The 20,038-nt window shown below is 44.4% G+C and overlaps 1 protein-coding gene across 1 annotated transcript in view; it reads left to right on the top strand.

Annotated features, from left to right (window-relative positions):
* The window catches only part of LOC136668087 (actin-binding LIM protein 3-like), a 33,913-nt gene that overhangs the window by 7,454 nt on the left and 6,421 nt on the right, over nt 1-20,038 (top strand). The window contains exons 4-10 of the mRNA XM_066645330.1: nt 1,724-1,815; nt 3,482-3,560; nt 5,326-5,455; nt 7,385-7,483; nt 14,363-14,494; nt 15,747-15,811; nt 16,460-16,613. Of these exons, the coding sequence (XP_066501427.1) occupies nt 1,724-1,815; nt 3,482-3,560; nt 5,326-5,455; nt 7,385-7,483; nt 14,363-14,494; nt 15,747-15,811; nt 16,460-16,613 (751 nt within the window). The remainder of the gene's footprint in view (nt 1-1,723; nt 1,816-3,481; nt 3,561-5,325; nt 5,456-7,384; nt 7,484-14,362; nt 14,495-15,746; nt 15,812-16,459; nt 16,614-20,038) is intronic.

Raw genomic sequence — 20,038 nt, 5'->3', positions numbered from 1 at the left:
GAACACACCACACTCCTCACAGACAGTCACCCGGAGGAAACCCACACACCACACTCCTCACAGACAGTCACCCGGAGGAAACCCACGCAGACACAGAGAGAACACACCACACTCCTCACAGACAGTCACCCGGAGGAAACCCACGCAGACACAGAGAGAACACACCACACTCCTCACAGACAGTCACCCGGAGGAAACCCACGCAGACACAGGGAGAACACACCACACTCCTCACAGACAGTCACCTGGAGGAAACCCACGCAGACACAGGGAGAACACACCACACTCCTCACAGACAGTCACCCAGAGGAAACCCACGCACAAACAGAGAGAACACACCACACTCCTCACAGACAGTCACCCGGAGGAAACCCACGCAGACACAGGGAGAACACACCACACTCCTCACAGACAGTCACCTGGAGGAAACCCACGCAGACACAGGGAGAACACACCACACTCCTCACAGACAGTCACCCGGAGGAAACCCACACACCACACTCCTCACAGACAGTCACCCGGAGGAAACCCACACAGACACAGAGAGAACACACCACACTCCTCACAGACAGTCACCCGGAGGAAACCCACGCAGACACAGAGAGAACACACCACACTCCTCACAGACAGTCACCCGGAGGAAACCCACGCAGACACAGGGAGAACACACCACACTCCTCACAGACAGTCACCCGGAGGAAACCCACGCAGACACAGGGAGAACACACCACACTCCTCACAGACAGTCACCCGGAGGAAACCCACGCAGACACAGAGAGAACACACCACACTCCTCACAGACAGTCACCCGGAGGAAACCCACGCAGACACAGGGAGAACACACCACACTCCTCACAGACAGTCACCTGGAGGAAACCCACGCAGACACAGGGAGAACACACCACACTCCTCACAGACAGTCACCCAGAGGAAACCCACGCACAAACAGAGAGAACACACCACACTCCTCACAGACAGTCACCCGGAGGAAACCCACGCAGACACAGGGAGAACACACCACACTCCTCACAGACAGTCACCTGGAGGAAACCCACGCAGACACAGGGAGAACACACCACACTCCTCACAGACAGTCACCCGGAGGAAACCCACGCAGACACAGAGAGAACACACCACACTCCTCACAGACAGTCACCCGGAGGAAACCCACGCAGACACAGAAAGAACACACCACACTCCTCACAGACAGTCACCCGGAGGAAACCCACGCAGACACAGGGAGAACACACCACACTCCTCACAGACAGTCACCCGGAGGAAACCCACACAGACACAGAGAGAACACACCACACTCCTCACAGACAGTCACCCGGAGGAAACCCACACAGACACAGAGAGAACACACCACACTCCTCACAGACAGTCACCCGGAGGAAACCCACGCAGACACAGAGAGAACACACCACACTCCTCACAGACAGTCACCCGGAGCGGGACTCGAACCCACAACCTCCAGGACCCTGGAGCTGTGACACAGACACTACCTAGTGATCATACAGTGCAGTTAAATAATAAACTGTGACCTGTGAGTGATCTGTGTAAGTCCTAAACATGCATGTGTGTGGCATCAGAAGGCTGCTGTGAGGCTAGGTCCAATCCCCATCTGGATCTGAGTGTGTCCCTGCAGGCTCTCTCTCTGTGTGTGTGTGTGACAGCCACAATCCCCCACTCTGTTCTATCCCTGTGTTGTTTTGCTCCTCAGGCCAAAGTGGAAAATGAGTTTCTGAAATACAAGGGTTTGGTTGCGCTGCCTGAGATAAAAGCTATTTATGATCTCATTCTTTATGAGTCTTAGACTAATGCTCCTAACTCTGCTACTCACAGCTCACTCAAATGTTGCCATTCCGTTGCCTTCATCTGTGGCAATCCTTAGTGCATCCCACTTCTACTCAGAGTTCTACTCTAAGGGATATATGGGTGCAGTATATACACCAAAAGTTTGTATGTACTCCTTATAGTTGGTGAATTGAACTACTGACTTGTATAATGTCCTCAGAAAAGCAGGAAAAAAATGGGCTCACGTGACTTTAAGGTTAAGGTTAATATGCTCAATGCCATGAGTCAGCTAAGGGGTATAAGTCCTCCTTGCATTGGGCTGTGAAGCAGTGGAACCATGTTGGCCGGAGTGATCCGGCTCCACTCAGTACATCTGGGATGTTTCAGAGTGGCGTTTGTAACAGAGGTGGGCGATATGACCCTAAAGCAATATCACGATATTTCAGGGTGTTTTGGCGATCACGATATTTTTGGCTGAAAAATACTGATATATTATGAAAATATGAAATATTGATTTCAAGAACATACTATTGAAACATAATAAAGGTTTTATTAATATTAATTATTTAATTTGCTATTTAAATTATATTTAATATTTTATTTTAGTACAAATCTTACTATTCCGAAGAATATTCAGAAGAAACAACTTATTTATATTTATTTTGGACACAACTAACTTACCAAGATTCTGACTAAACATATATATTGACTAATAAATCTTCCTTGCGTGTACATCCACCTCCTCATCCTCCTTCAACTGTGACAATCATTTACACGTATTTCTTACGTACAATACATTATTGATCACGTCCACATCCGAGTGAAATTTACTGACGCTAAATCACAGCTTAGGAATGACTCTATTAAAGAAACTGGTAGGATATCACATGTTGTTCCAGCTGAAATACATTACAGAACGACTGTTTAATGCAAAGGGAAGGTTGTTAACAGCAACAGGGAGGGGTTTAAAAGTCCAAATACTCGTTAAATACATAACAATATCCTTCCTCTACTTCGCAGATATTCGTTTTTCGCGGGTGGGTCTTGGAACGCATCCCCCGCCAAAAACGAGGGATCACTGTACATTTAAATAACGCTGTGTTTAAATAAGATTTGATCATTATTACGTCAAAATCTGCGACGACCAAAGAGGTAAAACAATTAATAAAGAAAGATATTACAGTGAAAATTATTACAGCAGTTACTGTAGTTGTTAATAATGTATCGTATCGTTTATAACTGAAAGTGCATTGATACATAACAGTGACATAGCACCGTACTGTCCAACCCAGGGCTCATGCTGTGCTTGATGCTTTACTAATGGAGTGATTTGTAATTTATTTACATTTTTACAGAAATAATCTTCATAGGTGAATAATGGTGAATAACAATCTATCGTTCATTGTCCCCCTGTTGTGGTCCGGTGCTTTCTAGCACTTTCCCAATGAAGAAATGCTGAAATTGCTTCCATTTGTATGTGCACACGCCACTGCGTCATCGCCATCTTACGCCAAATACCAGCAAACCACGGTAATGGGATTCAGGGAAAAGGAGTGTATCTTTAATAAAGTCCACTCTCTTCCACTCTCTCTCTCTCTCTCTCTCTCTCTCTCTTCTTCTACATCTTCTGGCATGGGCCTGGAAAGGATGGAGTAATGGAGTGTGAAATTAATTTGTGCTTGCCTGATTTCTGTTCATTTTCCTCTCGTCTTCCTCCTTTTCTCTCTGCACAGTCTCTGGGAACCCTCTCTCCATACTCTCAGGTAATGACCCTCTCTGGAACCCTCGGGATTAGGAGACACTGCTTATAATGAAAGAATGGAGCTACTGTAATATGTAATGTGTTCTGTAATAGCGCACACAGCTTGGATAAACCACGTAGAAAACTCTGATATAACATGGGATGCTCTGGTTCGCTCTGTCAGTTGTGGAGGTGTCAGAAGCGTTCAGTGTGTTTGGGATGAGTTGCAGTGGTGTATGTGAATCTAGATCTAACTCGTCCGACAGTAGTCCATACCCTCGCATGTTTTGCTGTGGCAGATCTTCATAGAAATGTTGAAATATCTAGCATTAAGCCTTTATAGTCAAATAAAAGCTTTTACAGCAGCAAAGGGTAGGACTTCACTAATGATACTCATCACAGAAGAATAAACACAATACAGTAAACACTTATATCCCCAGCCCAGCAGCAGTCCAGAGACATAACCAAAGGGCAAGGCCTAATACGAGCCAAAAAAACGCACCTTATTTGGGATTTGATGTTGTTTATGTTGTGCTCTCTGCCCCCTGTGTGTTGGTAACTGCTGTCAGTGCATGGTTTTGTTTAGACTAGCAGTCAGGTTCAGATACTCTGTTGATATTAGTGTTTCTGTCTTGTTTAGTCTCGTGTAAATGTACTACGTAGCGTCCTCTGGGGTAAACGTCATCATTTAGTGCTTTTCTACTGCATGGTACCTACTCAACACTACTCAGCTCTACTCGTCTTTCTTTGCTTTCCCATTAGGTACATTTCTTCCCTTAGACCTGGAACTGGGGCATTTGTTAGTCCCTACTGGTTCCCACGTGTAAACCTTGGAGAGCAATGATTAACCAGAGAGACGTGTCAATCACAGTGAAATGCAGACGTTCAGCACAAACTATCCATTCATCCATTATCTGTAACCGCTTCAGTTCAGGGTCACGGTGGGTCCAGAGCCTACCTGGAATCATTGGGCACAATGCAGGAATACACCCTGGAGGGGGCGCCAGTCCTTCACAGGGCAACACTTACTCATTCACTCACACCTACGGACACTTTTGAGTCTCCAATCCACCTACCAACATGTGTTTTCGGACTGTGTGAGGAAACCGGAGCACCCGGAGGAAACCCACACAGACACAGGGAGAACACCCCACACTCGTCACAGACAGTCACCCGGAGGAAACCCACGCAGACACAGGGAGAACACACCACACTCCTCAGAGACAGTCGCCCGGAGGAAACCCACGCAGACACAGAGAGAACACACCACACTCCTCACAGACAGTCACCCGGAGGAAACCCACACAGACACAGAGAGAACACACCACACTCCTCACAGACAGTCCCCCGGAGCGTGAATCGAACCCACAACCTCCAGGTCCCTGGAGCTGTGTGACTGCGACATTAACCTGCTGCTCCACCGTGCCGCCCCACAAGCTTCAGTAGAGATCACATTCGCTTTTATCCGACTCACAACGGCAGCGCGTAGAATTATTCTGTGGTGTAGTAAAGTTGGTACAATGCCCCGGAAAAGCGCCAGTTGTCATGATGTGTTCAGGCAGATGCTGTCTTTACAGCTACAGTGAAAGACAGTATTAACCCTTGTTGAGGTCTTTGTTAAATGTGACTGAGTGTGTGGGCGAGGGAGTGAATAAACTCTTACAGACCATTAGACTCTTTTATAAATGTAGGGCTCTGTTTGGAAATGCCTGCTGTAGAGGTTTTGATGTGTATTCACCAGTATTTATGGCTTCTGTTTGACTAGACCCTTGCGCTCTGTTTGACAGGAGATCTATGACAGCTGGGACTTTAGGAACCGGCGCTCCTCCAGCCCAGGTTATATCGACTCGCCGTCATACAGCCGCCAGGGCATGTCTCCCACTGTGCCTCGCTCACCTCAGCTCTTCTATCGCGCCGGTGAGCCCTCCAACACAAACACACGCTTTCAGATTGTCCTTCATACAAGAAAACACACACTAATTTCTGACCTCGGAGATGACAAGATGAAGAGAAAGCACCAGTCAGGTGTAGCTGAAGTGAACGCGACAATGAAAATGCTCATTAGAAACAGGTGTTACATAACATCCACAGTTACATACATCCACGAGTTCCAAAGGTCGTTGAGGAAACCTATTTGTTGTGAAGGAAATTGCCAAAAATCAAGATCCTAACCCAAGAGTTTAACACATTTCACGGCCTACCACATCTGATCCAGTCCTCGATTTGAATGGGGTGTTTAGTGAAGGATAAGCCGCCCCAGTTGCAAAGATTAAGAACCACTGAATAAGGCGGCCCTTACAGTCAGCATCAGCGTAGTGTTAGAAAGCGTGTTTCTTCAAGTACAAGGTTGGTCAAATCTCCCAAACCTGTTCCCTCTGGTAAATCATATTTAATCCATGAGTGTGTGTCCTGAGCTTTTCATTTCATTCTTTCTCTCAGGAACATATCATATTTCTTCCTGTAATTCTTTAGGATCCCAGTATCTAAAAGAATGCTACGCTAAAACCATTCTAGATTCTGCTTTTTTTAAAATCAAGCTGATGATACAGAAACGCATCCAACACACTGTATGTCCAAAATAAACCAGGCATCGTTTCTAATGAGTGAATTGTGCACTCCGCAGTTCGGTTTCTCACTCTACGGTAAGCTCCTTGGACCAAAAATTAGCCACCTCTGACGGAAACGTACCTAATAACGTGTAATTCCTCCAACCAGCTTGTGACTCAGTATGGCACAGACGTGACAAGTCTCTGGATGTAGGTGACATCACTGTACTCTTGTATCGATTAATTTCATAGATGCCTTTAATTGGCGGATTAAAATCTGGGGGTTTTGCAGGCCAGTCTGAATGCTCCTGAATGTTCATCAATCACATTTGCAGCCCACTGAACGTGAGAATTGTCCTCTTGGAATACCGTGTTCTTCAGTAAGACGATGGGCGAAAGGCAAGACATGGTCAGTGTCACCTCAACCGAACTGTGTGTAGAAAACAAATGCCATACATCAAACACGACATTCACTGCACTGCACCACCTCTTCCCAATCTGTGAATCCCAGCGCGCAACCTGCGGATATTTCTAGTGCAATCAATGCTTGTGCAGTGCCATCTGCAGGATCCTGAAGCTACTACCAACGTAAACACACAAGGTGACTATTTTTTGTTCGGGGAGCTTATATTCTCCATGACCCCCGGAATGGGACACTTGACCGTGCACAGCTCCATCCAAACCTCGAGCTGGAGAAGAGTTTGAGAAGTGGCTGAATTCCAACACACAGTGGATGAACATTTGGACATAGAGTGTGTAATATTTGTTTTACCTGCATCATAAATTTCATCCTTCTGTGTGATATTTCTTACACGTTTCAACTTTAACTCCCTTCCTCTTATAAATACATTCGTATATAATTCGTAGTATCATTGATATTATTAATTGGACACATTCAGAGGACTGATATTTGAATTATTAAGATCAGAAGGAGAAATTTTAACTGAATGCTAAAAGATGGCTTGCTATGAACTATTCTTTTTTTATTTGAGGTTTTTCCATTGCATGTTCGGGTACAGTATGAGTTTGATGTCAGTTGCCCTCATTCATCAGTTTAAAGACGTAGGTGAATGCTGTGTTAGGTTTATTGCACACGCACTCTTATTGGTGCAGCATGGTGTGGTTACACACTGCACCACAGCAGCACAGAAGAGAATTAGATGAGAGTTTACAGATGTGTAACGCTGCTGAATAAGGGCCTGTAAACTCATACTGTCCCTCAGTTGCTCGATTAGACGGCGAAGGGCCCGCACTCATGCTGTGCTTTCTGTCACTGTCATTGGTTCTGGGCTGACTGCAGGCACTGAGAGTGGCAGGAGCTCTCCCTTTTACACTCAGCTGGACGCCAGGTCCAGCAGCACCACCGCCTACCAAGCGCCCAAGCATTTTCATGTGCCAGGTAGGCCACCGATTTTCTCCTCATCCATTCATCCATAATTTCCTCAGCTAGCTAATGACCCGGAGTCCGAAGGCCACTGCTTTCGACAGATCCTGGAATCATAACTGATAGCTCTTCTCTCCTGACGCCACCTCCTAACTCTCTCTCTCTCTCTCTCTTCCATCACCCGCACTCTGCATCGCTCAGCCGTGAAGGAAGCCTCCGCCATCTACAGCGGTTCCTCAATTTAAAAGTGTGGAAGTAATATTTAAAGCCTGTCCAATCCATCTGTGGTTTGAGAATTCCCTGGAGCTCTAGCCCTGATTTAAACACAACCTAATAATAATAATAATTTACCACTTTTCAGTTTAAAAGGCTGTAAACAATTATATAAAATATAATATTTGAAATATTCCCAAGGTTAGCCTTTCATTTATTTACATTATTGATTGTATTTACCTTTCAATTACAGCTTTAAATTCACTGTGACGCTCCACTGAGCTGTAATTGGGAGTGTAGAGCTACAGGAGGCTCAGCACAGCAGAAACGGGACTATGTAACTTCTGGAGGAGGGTAGGACACTGTAAAAATGAACTACACTAGGGGGAGCCCCAGGGAGGGGAGGAAAAAACAAACAAACAAACAACAACCAAAAACAAATTTGAAACAAATCTGGGATGTTTTTTCGCGCCTGTGAAGTTCAGTCTTAGAAGTTTTTCTAATTTCTAAAAATGTGGAATGCAAACTCTTTGAAGTAAATCAGCACCAAGTGTGTTTTATAGAAAAACTGATATTTTTTCCCTCAAATATTTAGTGTTGGGAAATGTACAAATTGGATTGGAAAAATATATCAGGGGCGGCACGGTGGCGCAGCAGGTAGGTGTCGCAGTCACACAGCTCCAGGGACCTGGTGGATGTGGGTTTGATTCCCGCTCCGGGTGACTGTCTGTGAGGAGTGTGGTGTGTTCTCCCTGTGTCTGCGTGGGTTTCCTCCGGGTGACTGTCTGTGAGGAGTGTGGTGTGTTCTCCCTGTGTCTGTGTGGGTTTCCTCCGGGTGACTGTCTGTGAGGAGTGTGGTGTGTTCTCTCTGTGTCTGCGTGGGTTTCCTCCCACAGTCCAAAAACACACGTTGGTAGGTGGATTGGCGACTCAAAAGTGTCTGTAGGTGTGAGTGTGTGAGTGAATGTGTGTGTATGTGTCTGTGTTTGTGAAGGACTGGCGCCCCCTCCAGGGTGTATTCCCACCTTGCCCCCAATGATTCCAGGTAGGCTCTGGACCCACCGTGACCCTGAACTATATAAGGGTTACAGACAATGAATTAATGAATGAAATATATCAGTTTTTCTATAAAACACACTTGGTGCTGGTTTGCTTGATGGAGTTTTTAAGATTGTAAACATTGGTAACAGTGGAGGCTGTTCCCCAAATTCAAATGCACTGCGATCAGTGTTTGCAGTTAATATTGTTCTTCAAAAGCTGATGACAGTCTTCTCATATTTGTGGTGTGTGTGTTTTCTGCACCACTGGGACCCCTCCAGACATGAAAGAACACGTTGGAGGAACTTGTTCTGCTGACACCTCTATTTTCAATGCCTTTCACCCTCTTTTCAGACCCTTGCCTCTTGCTGTTCTCCACCTTCCTTTTGTAAAGGGGTCGAGTCAGGAACCTACGGAACAGCCTCAAATTCAGAAAACTCACTCTTCAGATCTGAAATCCCTCTGAGTTCAGCTGATGAAGGCTTTGACATCGAGCTGAACTGAGGCAGGAAGCTGAGTTGGACATCTTTGAATGTGTTTCAGAGAATAAGAGTTTGAACTGAACACTGGACAGTGCTGGTGCAGTGGCAGACCAGACTATGGAGGGCATCGTGAGGGGGCAGATCTATAGTCGTCAGAGCCACATTTTTAATTGAAACTAAGCTAAAACTCGTACTTTAACAAGAAAACATCCTACCGTATGCCTTTCATATTTGATAGTGATGAAACAAATACACACACACACAAAACTTACAGTGCACAAAGGTCTTGAATTAAATTAAGTAGAGCTTCTGGAGAGAGAGAGAGAGAGAGAGAGAGAGAGCGAGAGAGAGAGACTGGCTAGTAAACAGTACTTAGAAAGAAGGGCTCATGAATAATTATTCATAAATTAATTTCTTAACACAAATACAAAGGAAAAATAAATAAATAAATAGTCCACGACTGTGAGGAGACGCTACTCTCTTTGATCTGTTTACATTCAGTTACCCACGTCTTTTAAGGTGGAAAAGTATGTTTGAGGAAGAAAAACAAGTTTTTATTCACTGTTTGAATTACCACAGAAACTCATTTGTAACTCGAGTCGTTTTGTAGCACTTTCAGTCTGCGTTTATTTTCATGGAGTTAGCGCTCTCCCGAATTTGACATCAGTTCCACCTTAAATAACCTGAAACTGCAGAATAAATAAGTCAGTGTTACCCACCTATGGAGCAGGAACTCATCTCGGTTCGTGCTTTTCAACGTTTTGGGGACTATTCATTGTCTCAAATCCACAGATGCCTTTGTAGCTCTGAGAGACGTAGACAAAGCCTAGCATCCCGGACGAGACCCTTTGTTTTTTTGGCCATTTACTAAACACTGGGGCTTCGCAAACACAAACATCCTCAGAATTTTATAAAACATGATTTTCTTTTTAAATTAAAATCATGAACATTGCCTTTAAGGGTGAACATGGTTCTGTTGATAAAGCAGAACCCGGAGCATGTTTATAAAGGGATGGTTCTTGTGTTTGTGTTCCCCTACAATGCTTTTGAGTTCCACCTTAAAAGAACAGTGCTCACTTTTCAGTTTTATGTTCTTGTTTATGGTTTTTGTGTTTTTCACTTGATGTTTTCATGTTTTTATTCTTTTGATTTTACATTTTCACTCAGTAAACGTTCTTTTCTCATCTTTTATTGGCTTCTTAAATACCGCGGACTGTACGGAAGCACTCCTAACTCCTCTTTACTGCAGGGAAACTGCAATGAAATCTTGTAAAGAGGGTTGTAAAGGGTTAACTTTTTTCAGTTTCCGTTATTCGGTTTTGGACTTTCGTGCACATTAAAGCCTAAACGTTTGTGGGAACCCAGCCTGCCCTGTGTCCACACTCTCAGAGCTCTTCCCTCTCATGACCTGGCTGCCTCTAACCTGTTCCCCCTTTTTCCTTTGGGTCCAGTTCTACCTCGATTTCCTCTCTGTTGCTGTTTCACTCCTTTTTCTCTGTCTGTATTTAGCCACCGGGGAATCCAACATCTACAGAAAGCCTCCCATCTATAAGAGACACGGTATTTGTGTGGATGCTTCTTTCTGGACGAGACAAGGGCAGCCATCCTTTCTCTCGTCTCAGAAATAATTAGCGGTGCGGTGCTGACGGTGTGCGCCGTGTCTCCAGTGCCAGCTGTGCTTATTAAAAGATTAAATACTGAATACTTTTTAATTGACCCTAATAACAAAAACTCATAATCCTTCAATAAAAAAGCCCCAGAGCTAAATATAGTGGTATGCAAAGGTTTAAACACCTGGTCACAATTTAACGGAATAAATATTTGGCACAGTGCCACGGGAAAGTTAAACACGCTTGGAGGAGAACATTAACTGCTCAGTTTGGAACAGATTGTAACATATTTTTCAGTTTATATTTGAGTGTAACACATTTATAGGAAATTTAAAAATTTTTAAATAAATTTTTATTTATTTATTTATTTATTTTTACACAGTGTTCCTTCGTATTTATTATTTTCAGTGTATTTTCTAATAAGTTAAACTCCAATTCTTATGCTAATTTTTAAGTGTGAATAGCTATGTTCTCCTTAGATTCAATGCATTTTAATACATTCATTACATTTCAGTTTCAAACGTTTAAAACAAAAATTAATCGACCAATACCTGACATTTGACCAGGGGTGAGGAAACATTTGCACACAACTGTATGTGAAGTCAGCTGCTGTTGGAGACAGTTGAGCTTGGTTTGAACATTGCTAATAAACACACTACGTCTAAAACACACTACGTCTAAAATGGAAATTCTTGACTTTCAGTTGATGTTGAGGATTTTTTAAGTAAATTATTCATCATTTACAGTTTACACTTTTCTGTGGAGACTGCTGCATGTAGCTTTTGTTTTGTGGTGGATTTGTGTGAACTTCCTGTTTTGTTTTGAGCAAACACAAATATGAGCGTTTGTTTAGAATATGCATGAGCTCCCACTCAAAATCCAACAGTGCGCTCAGCAAAAAAGACAGCAGTGTGCACCTTTTATACAGTGATAGGAAACATGGCAGCACACAAAACTCCACGTTTGCACTTACATTTAAAGCTGGAGTAGGTCATTTACTCAGACTGAATGTACCTTACGACCAGTCTTCACACTCCCTTCCCTTGGATGAAATAAAAGGCTAAAGAAGATTAAGCGTCTGTGTTTACAGCATCTGTCACTGACTGACGGTCATTAGAGGGCGCTGTCGTTCAGCACTCATTTTAAAACTTTGTTTAAAAGTATTAATATTAACAAAGCCAGTAGGTTGACGTTTGATGGTGATGTCATGTTTCTTGTTTGTTCTTGGGTGTATTTCGGTGTATTTTATATTGTTTATATCGATATTGAAACTACAGTGGAACCTCTACTAACGAACTTTCCAAGATACGAACCGGGCATTTGAATATTTTTTGCCTCCACCAACGAACCACGACTCTAGAAACGAACCCGAGCCTCCTCCGAGCCGGCGGCTGGAAATGTCCACTGACCCCAAAAAACATTTAGCAGTTAGCGTAACGTGAGCTTTTAAGATTAGCACATTGTAGCTTTAGCAATTTAGCATTAGTGTAAATAGCAGACACTGAAATTTGTGCTAAGTTAAGCCGTATCTACGCTTCGTCTCCCCGCATTCACCGCCTACTCTCCGTTATTTCCCCGTACTTTTCCACTTACGAACCGGGTCACGGAACGGATCACGTTCCTAGGTAGAGGTTCCACTGTATATTGTATCGACCAAAATTAAGAAATGTATCATGATAGAGATTTTGGCCGAATTATACAGCCCTAGATGTAAATGACACCATAAATGACTCCCTCGTGGACTCCTCCAGCTGTAGTCCGGCAGTGCCCCTCTGTGTGTTTTGGGGGACTTTGGAAGGAAGGGGCTGGGATTTTTCAGTGTAGTATTTTCAAAAGCCAGCTACCAAAAGACCTACTCCAGCTTTAATATAAACATTGTCCTTGAATTCAGAAAAGCTTTAGAATGGAGCTTCATTTTGAAACAACCCAAAACAAGCTCAAACATCTTAGAGTCTTTTCTAGGTCTAGAATGAGTGTCGTGTGTTTGTATCTGCATCTGCTTCAGAGTGATAAACAACTACATACATGACCAAAAGTTTGAGGACACCCTTCATAACTCAAATTCAGCCCCCACTACAGACACAGACCTTTATTTGCTTTATTAAATTAATTAATAAATAAAACAGGATTGTTACTTAGGCCTTACTGATCTCTGTGTCGTCATGCCATCAATTCCTCACAGCCATGATCCACAAGAGCAGAGGGTGTTACTTTTCAGCAAACTAAGACATATTTGGATGCGCAAGTGTCCACAAACATTTGGTCATACTGTGTCCATTAGAATCCCAGCTCCTCAGTGTGTTCTCCTCTGTTCGTGATCTGTCCCTCATTCATCTTTCTCTCTTCCTCTGTCCTGCTCTTCTTTTCCTCGGTGAACCACACTCCCCTGTAAGTATCAGCCTCACAGTCACTGTTATTGTATATATGTGTATTTCATTATAAAATAACCCCACGTAGTTGAGGATAATCATTTATTAATCACTGTGTAAGGGGCACATTGTGACCCTACTGTGGACACCTCATACTATGTGCTTCTTCGTAAGGTCATGTGACTGTGTTCTGATTTCTGTGACGTAGCGTGTAACTACCACGACAGTGAAACTTAATCTTCTTAATAGCTTTGTGTCACCGAGGATATTACAATCATTTCTACCGTGCCGTTTATGGGATGCTCAAAAACAAAAACACAAAAGTTGCTTTGCATTCTTTCAGCCAGTTTATGTTTCATAGAGTGGGTTCCCTAGGGGCAGCCATGTTTCATGGCTATATCAGGGCCACCCATGTGAAGTCCCCGCCCCCTACGAGAGGTGGCACCCGGGTCCTGCGTCTGCGTCCTGCTGGAGGGTCTGTGATGACAGTTCTGTCCAGGGTATGGTGTACTTGGGCAGGATAGTCAAGGACCGGTGACCTCAGGACACGTTTGTGGGTGTACAGGCTACATCTCGGCTTCAGGACACGTCTCAGCTTTCGCGCAGGAGTTTCCAAACGCAGACCTAGTGAGAGGCGAGCCTCTGGGTTCTTCCACAGAGATTCAGCATCTGGCAGCAGAAGGGGCTGATGAGGGCAAAGACAGCACATGGGCAAGCTCTGGTTATTCAAGGAGAATGGAGTCCAGACGTCACTGTTATCAGACGAGCTCCTGGGTAAACGATGTACATTTCTCAGGGGAGGAGGAGAAAAACGACAAGGCCGTGTAGCTGTTAGAGCCCACGTGAATTTAAATCCCATCCGAATACGGCTTTAGATTTCTGATAACGGACAGTTTACCCAACGCATGATCCTCGTTTTACGTTTCTTTCAGCGGTGTGTTTATTCCTCCAGCTCTCCTCCGTCTGAGTGATGCTCTGTCAGAAGCTCTTCGGCTACAGAGCTTTCCTTCATTTGTTGTTTATTTGTTTAAACCCTTTTTCAATCCCGATATCCCTCTATCCTCATTTCTCATCAGCGTATCGCTCCTCTCTCACTCTCAAGTGTTTCACGCGAAGGCTACCCCCCGCGTACGCCCCAGCCTTTCCCTGAGTAATGACTGTGTCTTGTTTGGACCCCCTCAGATGACTTTGAAAACGAAGCGATGAAGAGTAAAACCAATGAGGACATCCTGTCATCCCCCTTTTCATCATACTCCCCGGACCACTACCAGCACTCGGAGTCCGACTTCTACCACTTCTCCAGCTCTCCGAAAGGTGTGTGTCTGCGTGGGTAAATGGGACCGGCCGAGTGTTTTAGGATAAACCTAGGGCTGGACGATACGCCCGAATTTACATCACGATATATTTCTTAATTAATTCCGATATCGATAAACAGTGTAAATCTACTCAAAATATCTAAGAACAAACAAAAAACATGACATCGCCATCAAACATAAACCTCTTAGCTTTGTCAATATTAATATTTTTAAACAGCATTTTAAATTGAGTGCTGAACTGACGACAGCGCCCCCTAATGACCATCAGTCAGTGACAGATGCTGTAAATAATGTAGGTTGTGTTTAAAAATCATAGAATTGTTATTGAGACATTTTATATTGCGATATACAGTGTATATTTTTTTATCGTCTAGCCTTTGGTGCATTTAACACACTTATTATTTTTTTATAATAGATTAATCTGTCAATATTTTATTTATTTTATTAGATTTTTTTATATGAGATTTATTAGATAGGATCACTAGTGTGGTGTGTTCTCCCTGTGTCTGCGTGGGTTTCCTCCGGGTGACTGTCTGTGAGGTGTGTGGTGTGTTCTCCCTGTGTCTGCTTGGGTTTCCTCCGGCTGACTGTCTGTGAGGAGTGTGGTGTGTTCTCTCTGTGTCTGCGTGGGTTTCCTCCGGGTGACTGTCTGTGAGGAGTGTGGTGTGTTCTCCCTGTGTCTGCGTGGGTTTCCTCCGGGTGACTGTCTGTGAGGAGTGTGGTGTGTTCTCCCTGTGTCTGCGTGGGTTTCCTCCGGGTGACTGTCTGTGAGGAGTGTGGTGTGTTCTCTCTGTTTCTGCGTGGGTTTCCTCCGGGTGACTGTCTGTGAGGAGTGTGGTGTGTTCTCCATGTGTCTCCGTGGGTTTCCTCCGGGTGACTGTCTGTGAGGAGTGTGGTGTGTTCTCCATGTGTCTCCGTGGGTTTCCTCCGGGTGCTCTGGTTTCCTCCCATGCTCCAAAAACACACTCAAAAGTCTCCATAGGTGTGAGTGTGTGTCGCCCTGTGATTCATCGCTGCCCTCAATTGGATAAGGTTTACAGACAATGAATAAAGTAATGATACAAGAGCTAATGGCTTCTCTCTCTCTCTCTCTCTCTCTCTCTCTCTCTCTCTCTCTCTCTCTCTCTCTCTCTCTCTCTCTCTCTCTCTCTCTCTCTCTCTCTCTCTCTCTCTCTCTCTCTCTCTCTCTCTCTCTCTCTCTCTCTCTCTCTCTCTCTCTCTCTCTCTCTCTCTCTCTCTCTCTCTCTCAGTTTCTCGAGCTCGCAGGTTTTCTTCCGGAGGAGAAGAGGATGGATGCAATCAGAGCCTCAACAGAGTACGATAAACATTCTTTTCATCCTTTTTTTTCCCATACATTTTTAATGCTGTCTTCTATGCGTTCTAGAAAGATCTCCCTAAATCACTAGTTCATCTTATTTGACATTGTACTGAACATATTACACTAAAAAAGCCAAAAACACACCAATCGAACACTGCAACAAACACCAATGTTACGTTTGCTGTAAATTACAAAACCAAAACAATATTTATGAAGTGATTATTTATTATTTTAACACTTTTTTAGAATCTGTGTGCTCTGTGATCTCTTAAGGAATCAGTTTATTCTAAACAGAGCGGGTCCCCAACATGAGGGCGGCCATGTTTAAAAGGGGTGTGTTAGAAAGAGGTTACAACAAAATCTGATGCACACAGGCCACTAGGTGTCAGTACAGCGGCTTGATATCAACAGGAGGAACCACTTGTGGAAATGTCTCTCTTGAGACAGAAAAAGAACTGATGAGCCCCATGGACCAGAGTGAAGGAGGAGAGAGTATTTTTCTTTATTCCAACAATAAAGCCGTGGTTCTGGTCACTGGACTCGAGAGGAGGAAGTCAGCTGGTGTTTGTTAGAAACGTTTAGACGACGTGCCGTGGCTTTTCACTCCCCCTCTGAGTTCCTTTCCCCTCTCGTCCTGTTGTCCAGATCCAAGCTGGGATCGGGCGGATGATCCTGAAGGAGGAGATGAAGGCCAGGTCCTGTTCCTATGACAACGACCCCTGGGCCAGTGCACGAAACTCTCGCAGCGGGAGTAAAGAGGCGCTACACAATTTGGGCTACAGTAACACTGTTAATGGCTGTAAGAACTCTCTCTCTCTCTCTCTCTCTCACACACACACACACACACACACACACATTACCACAGCCCTTGGACAACAGGCCAACACTTTCACGTAAAGCAGGGAATCTATCAGAAAAGGTATTTTAGTTAATAAAAATAACCTGATCATAAATTTAAACAGATACTTTTAATTCACAAAAACACGCGATGAGCTCTCGCGAGAACTTACATTTCTGTTTGGTCACAGCTGCTCGAGATGAGGGTGGGTACGTGAGCTTTCCCTGATGTAAACAAGGACTACTGACGTGCAGACTGACCAATTAAACGTTTACAGAGAAGGTTATCGACCAATAACGGTAGCTCTACAGTCAGACCGTCCAATCAGAAGACTTTAGGCTACTTCACCACGCCCCCTTCTCACTCAAGCGAACCAATCGGAGTAGGGGAGGGCGGGACTAGTAGAGGACATGTCCGGGTAAAAGAGGACGTCTGGTCACCTAACTCTAGGCTCAGCATTGAAGAAGCTGCACTATGTCATTTTAGAAGGAGGGTAGGAAACCACCTCATGCTTCCCCTCCCCCTTGGTTTCAGGACAGTGCTGGAAAATGAATTACAGGAGCAAACACATCAGATCTTACCTAGCGTCGCTTTAATTATTGACAGCGTTCAGAGAAGCCCAGTGTTTTTATAATAACCAGGTCATACTCTCACACTCTCAGCTTCTAGTTTTTACAGTGTGTAGAAATAGATTTAGCATCAGATTTTGGACTAGAGTTTAACTTAGAGATGTACGGTATTTATGCTCTCTGGTAAGGTGTGTGTGTGTGTGTGTGTGTGAGAGAGAGAGATACACTGTTGAATAATGAGGATGTCTGGCAGCTAGACTGGCCCCTACTGTGAGTGGATTAGTGAGAAAAAGACAGTGGGCTCCCCTCAGGCCTCTTGACAAGTTTAATGAGATGGAAAAGGGAATCCCTGTCCCTGTATCACACCTTAATTAACACACACACACACACACACACACAGAGCTGTATAACTTCAGGGAGGTGTGGCCAACTCTTTTAGAAAAAGGTGTTTATTCTGGTGAAAGCCTGCCATTGATGTGAATTTTTTTTAAATGATTTAAACAAGTCCAGCGTTCTCGGCCCACGCCTGGAGCCTGGGGAACAGTTGGGGGTTTAAGTGTCTTGAGGGAGGAGGATAGTTCTGTCCCTTCACTCCCACCTCCCCACAGTTTTCTTGCCGCTCGTGGGAATCGACCCAACAACCTTCTGGTCCCATACGCCTCTAACCATTAACCCACAGCTGCCCCCTGACACTGATCTCAGTCACCAGCGAATCTTCTCCTGATCCAATGAATCAATGTTTCTGATCGCTGTGTGCTTTCGAATAGTGATCATTTGACCTCGTTTCTGCGTCCATTGTTCTTCCATTCCATGATGCTACTTCCATCATAGCTCCTTTAGAGCTTTTTATTTTTGACTGAAATTTACACGGCTCCACCATCACAGCCCTGGCCACTCTGTTCTTAATATGTGTGTGTGTATGTGTGTGTGGTGAAGTCCGTTGTTGAGGTAAATGAGACATAAAATTAAATATATCTTGCGTTTATTCTTAGATTAAAACCCACTGAAGCTAACCTCGGACGCATTGTTGTTGTGTACATTATTTAAAGCCCATTCTGAGAGATTTTAAATCCATCCTTTTGTTTTTTGATTGATTGTTTGTTGTTGTTTTTCTGTGCGTCTGCTTCTCTTTATTGAGCCCTAATCCAGGATTACAGTTTGATTTCGTTTATATAAAGTACACATGCAGAACGTTAGCCTTGACCCGTGTCCGACCGTCATCACCGACCTCAACGTAATCGACTGTAGATGGAGGCATAGACTCCTCATGTAATTTGTACCCACTCCATTCCCACACACACACACACACACACACACACACAGTGACCTTTGTCCTTTACTGTGATTAAACTCTGTTCAATGCCACGACAGAGAAATGTAATGGAGTCAAACTGAAGAAGCGACTCTTCCTCCAGACGCCTTTCCCAGCCTTTAGAGCTCAGTGTGTGCAGCTGAGGATGTTTTACACCCAGCGTCCACCTCATCCACATCTACAAGAGATCTGTTTCCTTTACGTTTTAATTCATTTTTGGGTTAAATTGGCTTCTTTTGTGCTTCCACTTTACGGCCATCGTAACTAACACCAGATGGAAGCTAATGACGCTCTGCCACTGCGTGGTACCGACTCGACTCGGCTAGGCTCTACTTTCAGACATGGTCCCCCCATGATAGCTTTTCCGTTGGCGCCACTGGCCCCTGAAATGTAACTTCTAACGTCACAGAGCACAGTCTCTAAAGGGAACCGCAAGCTTTGGAAACACAACAATGGCTGCAGCAGCAATAACTGTGTTTACTGATTGGTTATTCACCTTGGGACTGAACACACATCTGCGCATCAGTTCGGAGAGATCAGTCTCGTAGGAGTCAAAAGTTCACGGCGTAATTTTACGAGCTGCTGTTGTGATTGGTATAAACGCTGGAGATGTTCCACACGGCTGGTTGGTGCTGGGTGTCTGCATTTCCTTTTGATTGACAAGTCTCTCTGGCCAATCAGCGCCCCGCAGGGTGTACACATCCCGGTTTAGACCCTACTCAGCTCGCTCGGACCCGTGAGAGTGCAGGTACAAAATAAAAGTCCCTGTTTCCTGGTGGAAACGTGCCCTAAGTCTCTATCAGTGACCACTACGCAAACAGACACAAGTCATAACACATCGAGTTGTAATCTCAAGTGGATTTACTTAAGACACTGTTGCAAGACTGGATTCAGAGGGTCATTTTCTTGGGCACTGCTCCACCATTGGTCAAGTCCCACTAATAAACTCATTCATCAATAGCAACCGAGAAAATAACAATAATAACTGGACTCTGGGACACACTGCGGTTAAATCTCACGTCCAGTGTCAACGCCTAGGACCACTGCCTTAGGAGGGTTAGCGTTATATGGATTCATTCTAGACATTTAGTGATTTGTTGTTAAAGTGCCCCCCCTCCTCCCACCTCCCCGCCCTCTGTGGTTCTAAGATGCCCTTGAAGCCAGGCGTGTACGGTCATTATAAAAGTGCATGGCGTTCAGATACTGGCAGCGGTTGCAGCTTTCACAAAGCCTGGGTTTGTCCGTATTTTACTCGTGTAAATTAAATTAAGTCTGGACCAAACCCTGGCTTTAAATGACACAACCGTACGTGAACCTACCCCCTGCTGTGCAAAAGCACATGCCCCAGCCCCTCCCTTTTCTTCTGGTCCCCACTGATTTTGTCCCCGTCTTCTATTATTCATGAGACTCTCACTCATCCTTCGGTTCCTTTATGAGAAAAAAGCCTGCACAGTCATAAACACATCATACAACAGTTACTGTAACTCAAATAGGGCTGGACGATA

This window comes from Hoplias malabaricus, chromosome 15 (assembly GCF_029633855.1).
Source record: "Hoplias malabaricus isolate fHopMal1 chromosome 15, fHopMal1.hap1, whole genome shotgun sequence".
NCBI classification, from domain to species: Eukaryota; Metazoa; Chordata; class Actinopteri; order Characiformes; family Erythrinidae; genus Hoplias; species Hoplias malabaricus.
This window is presented reverse-complemented; position numbering and strand designations above follow the sequence as displayed.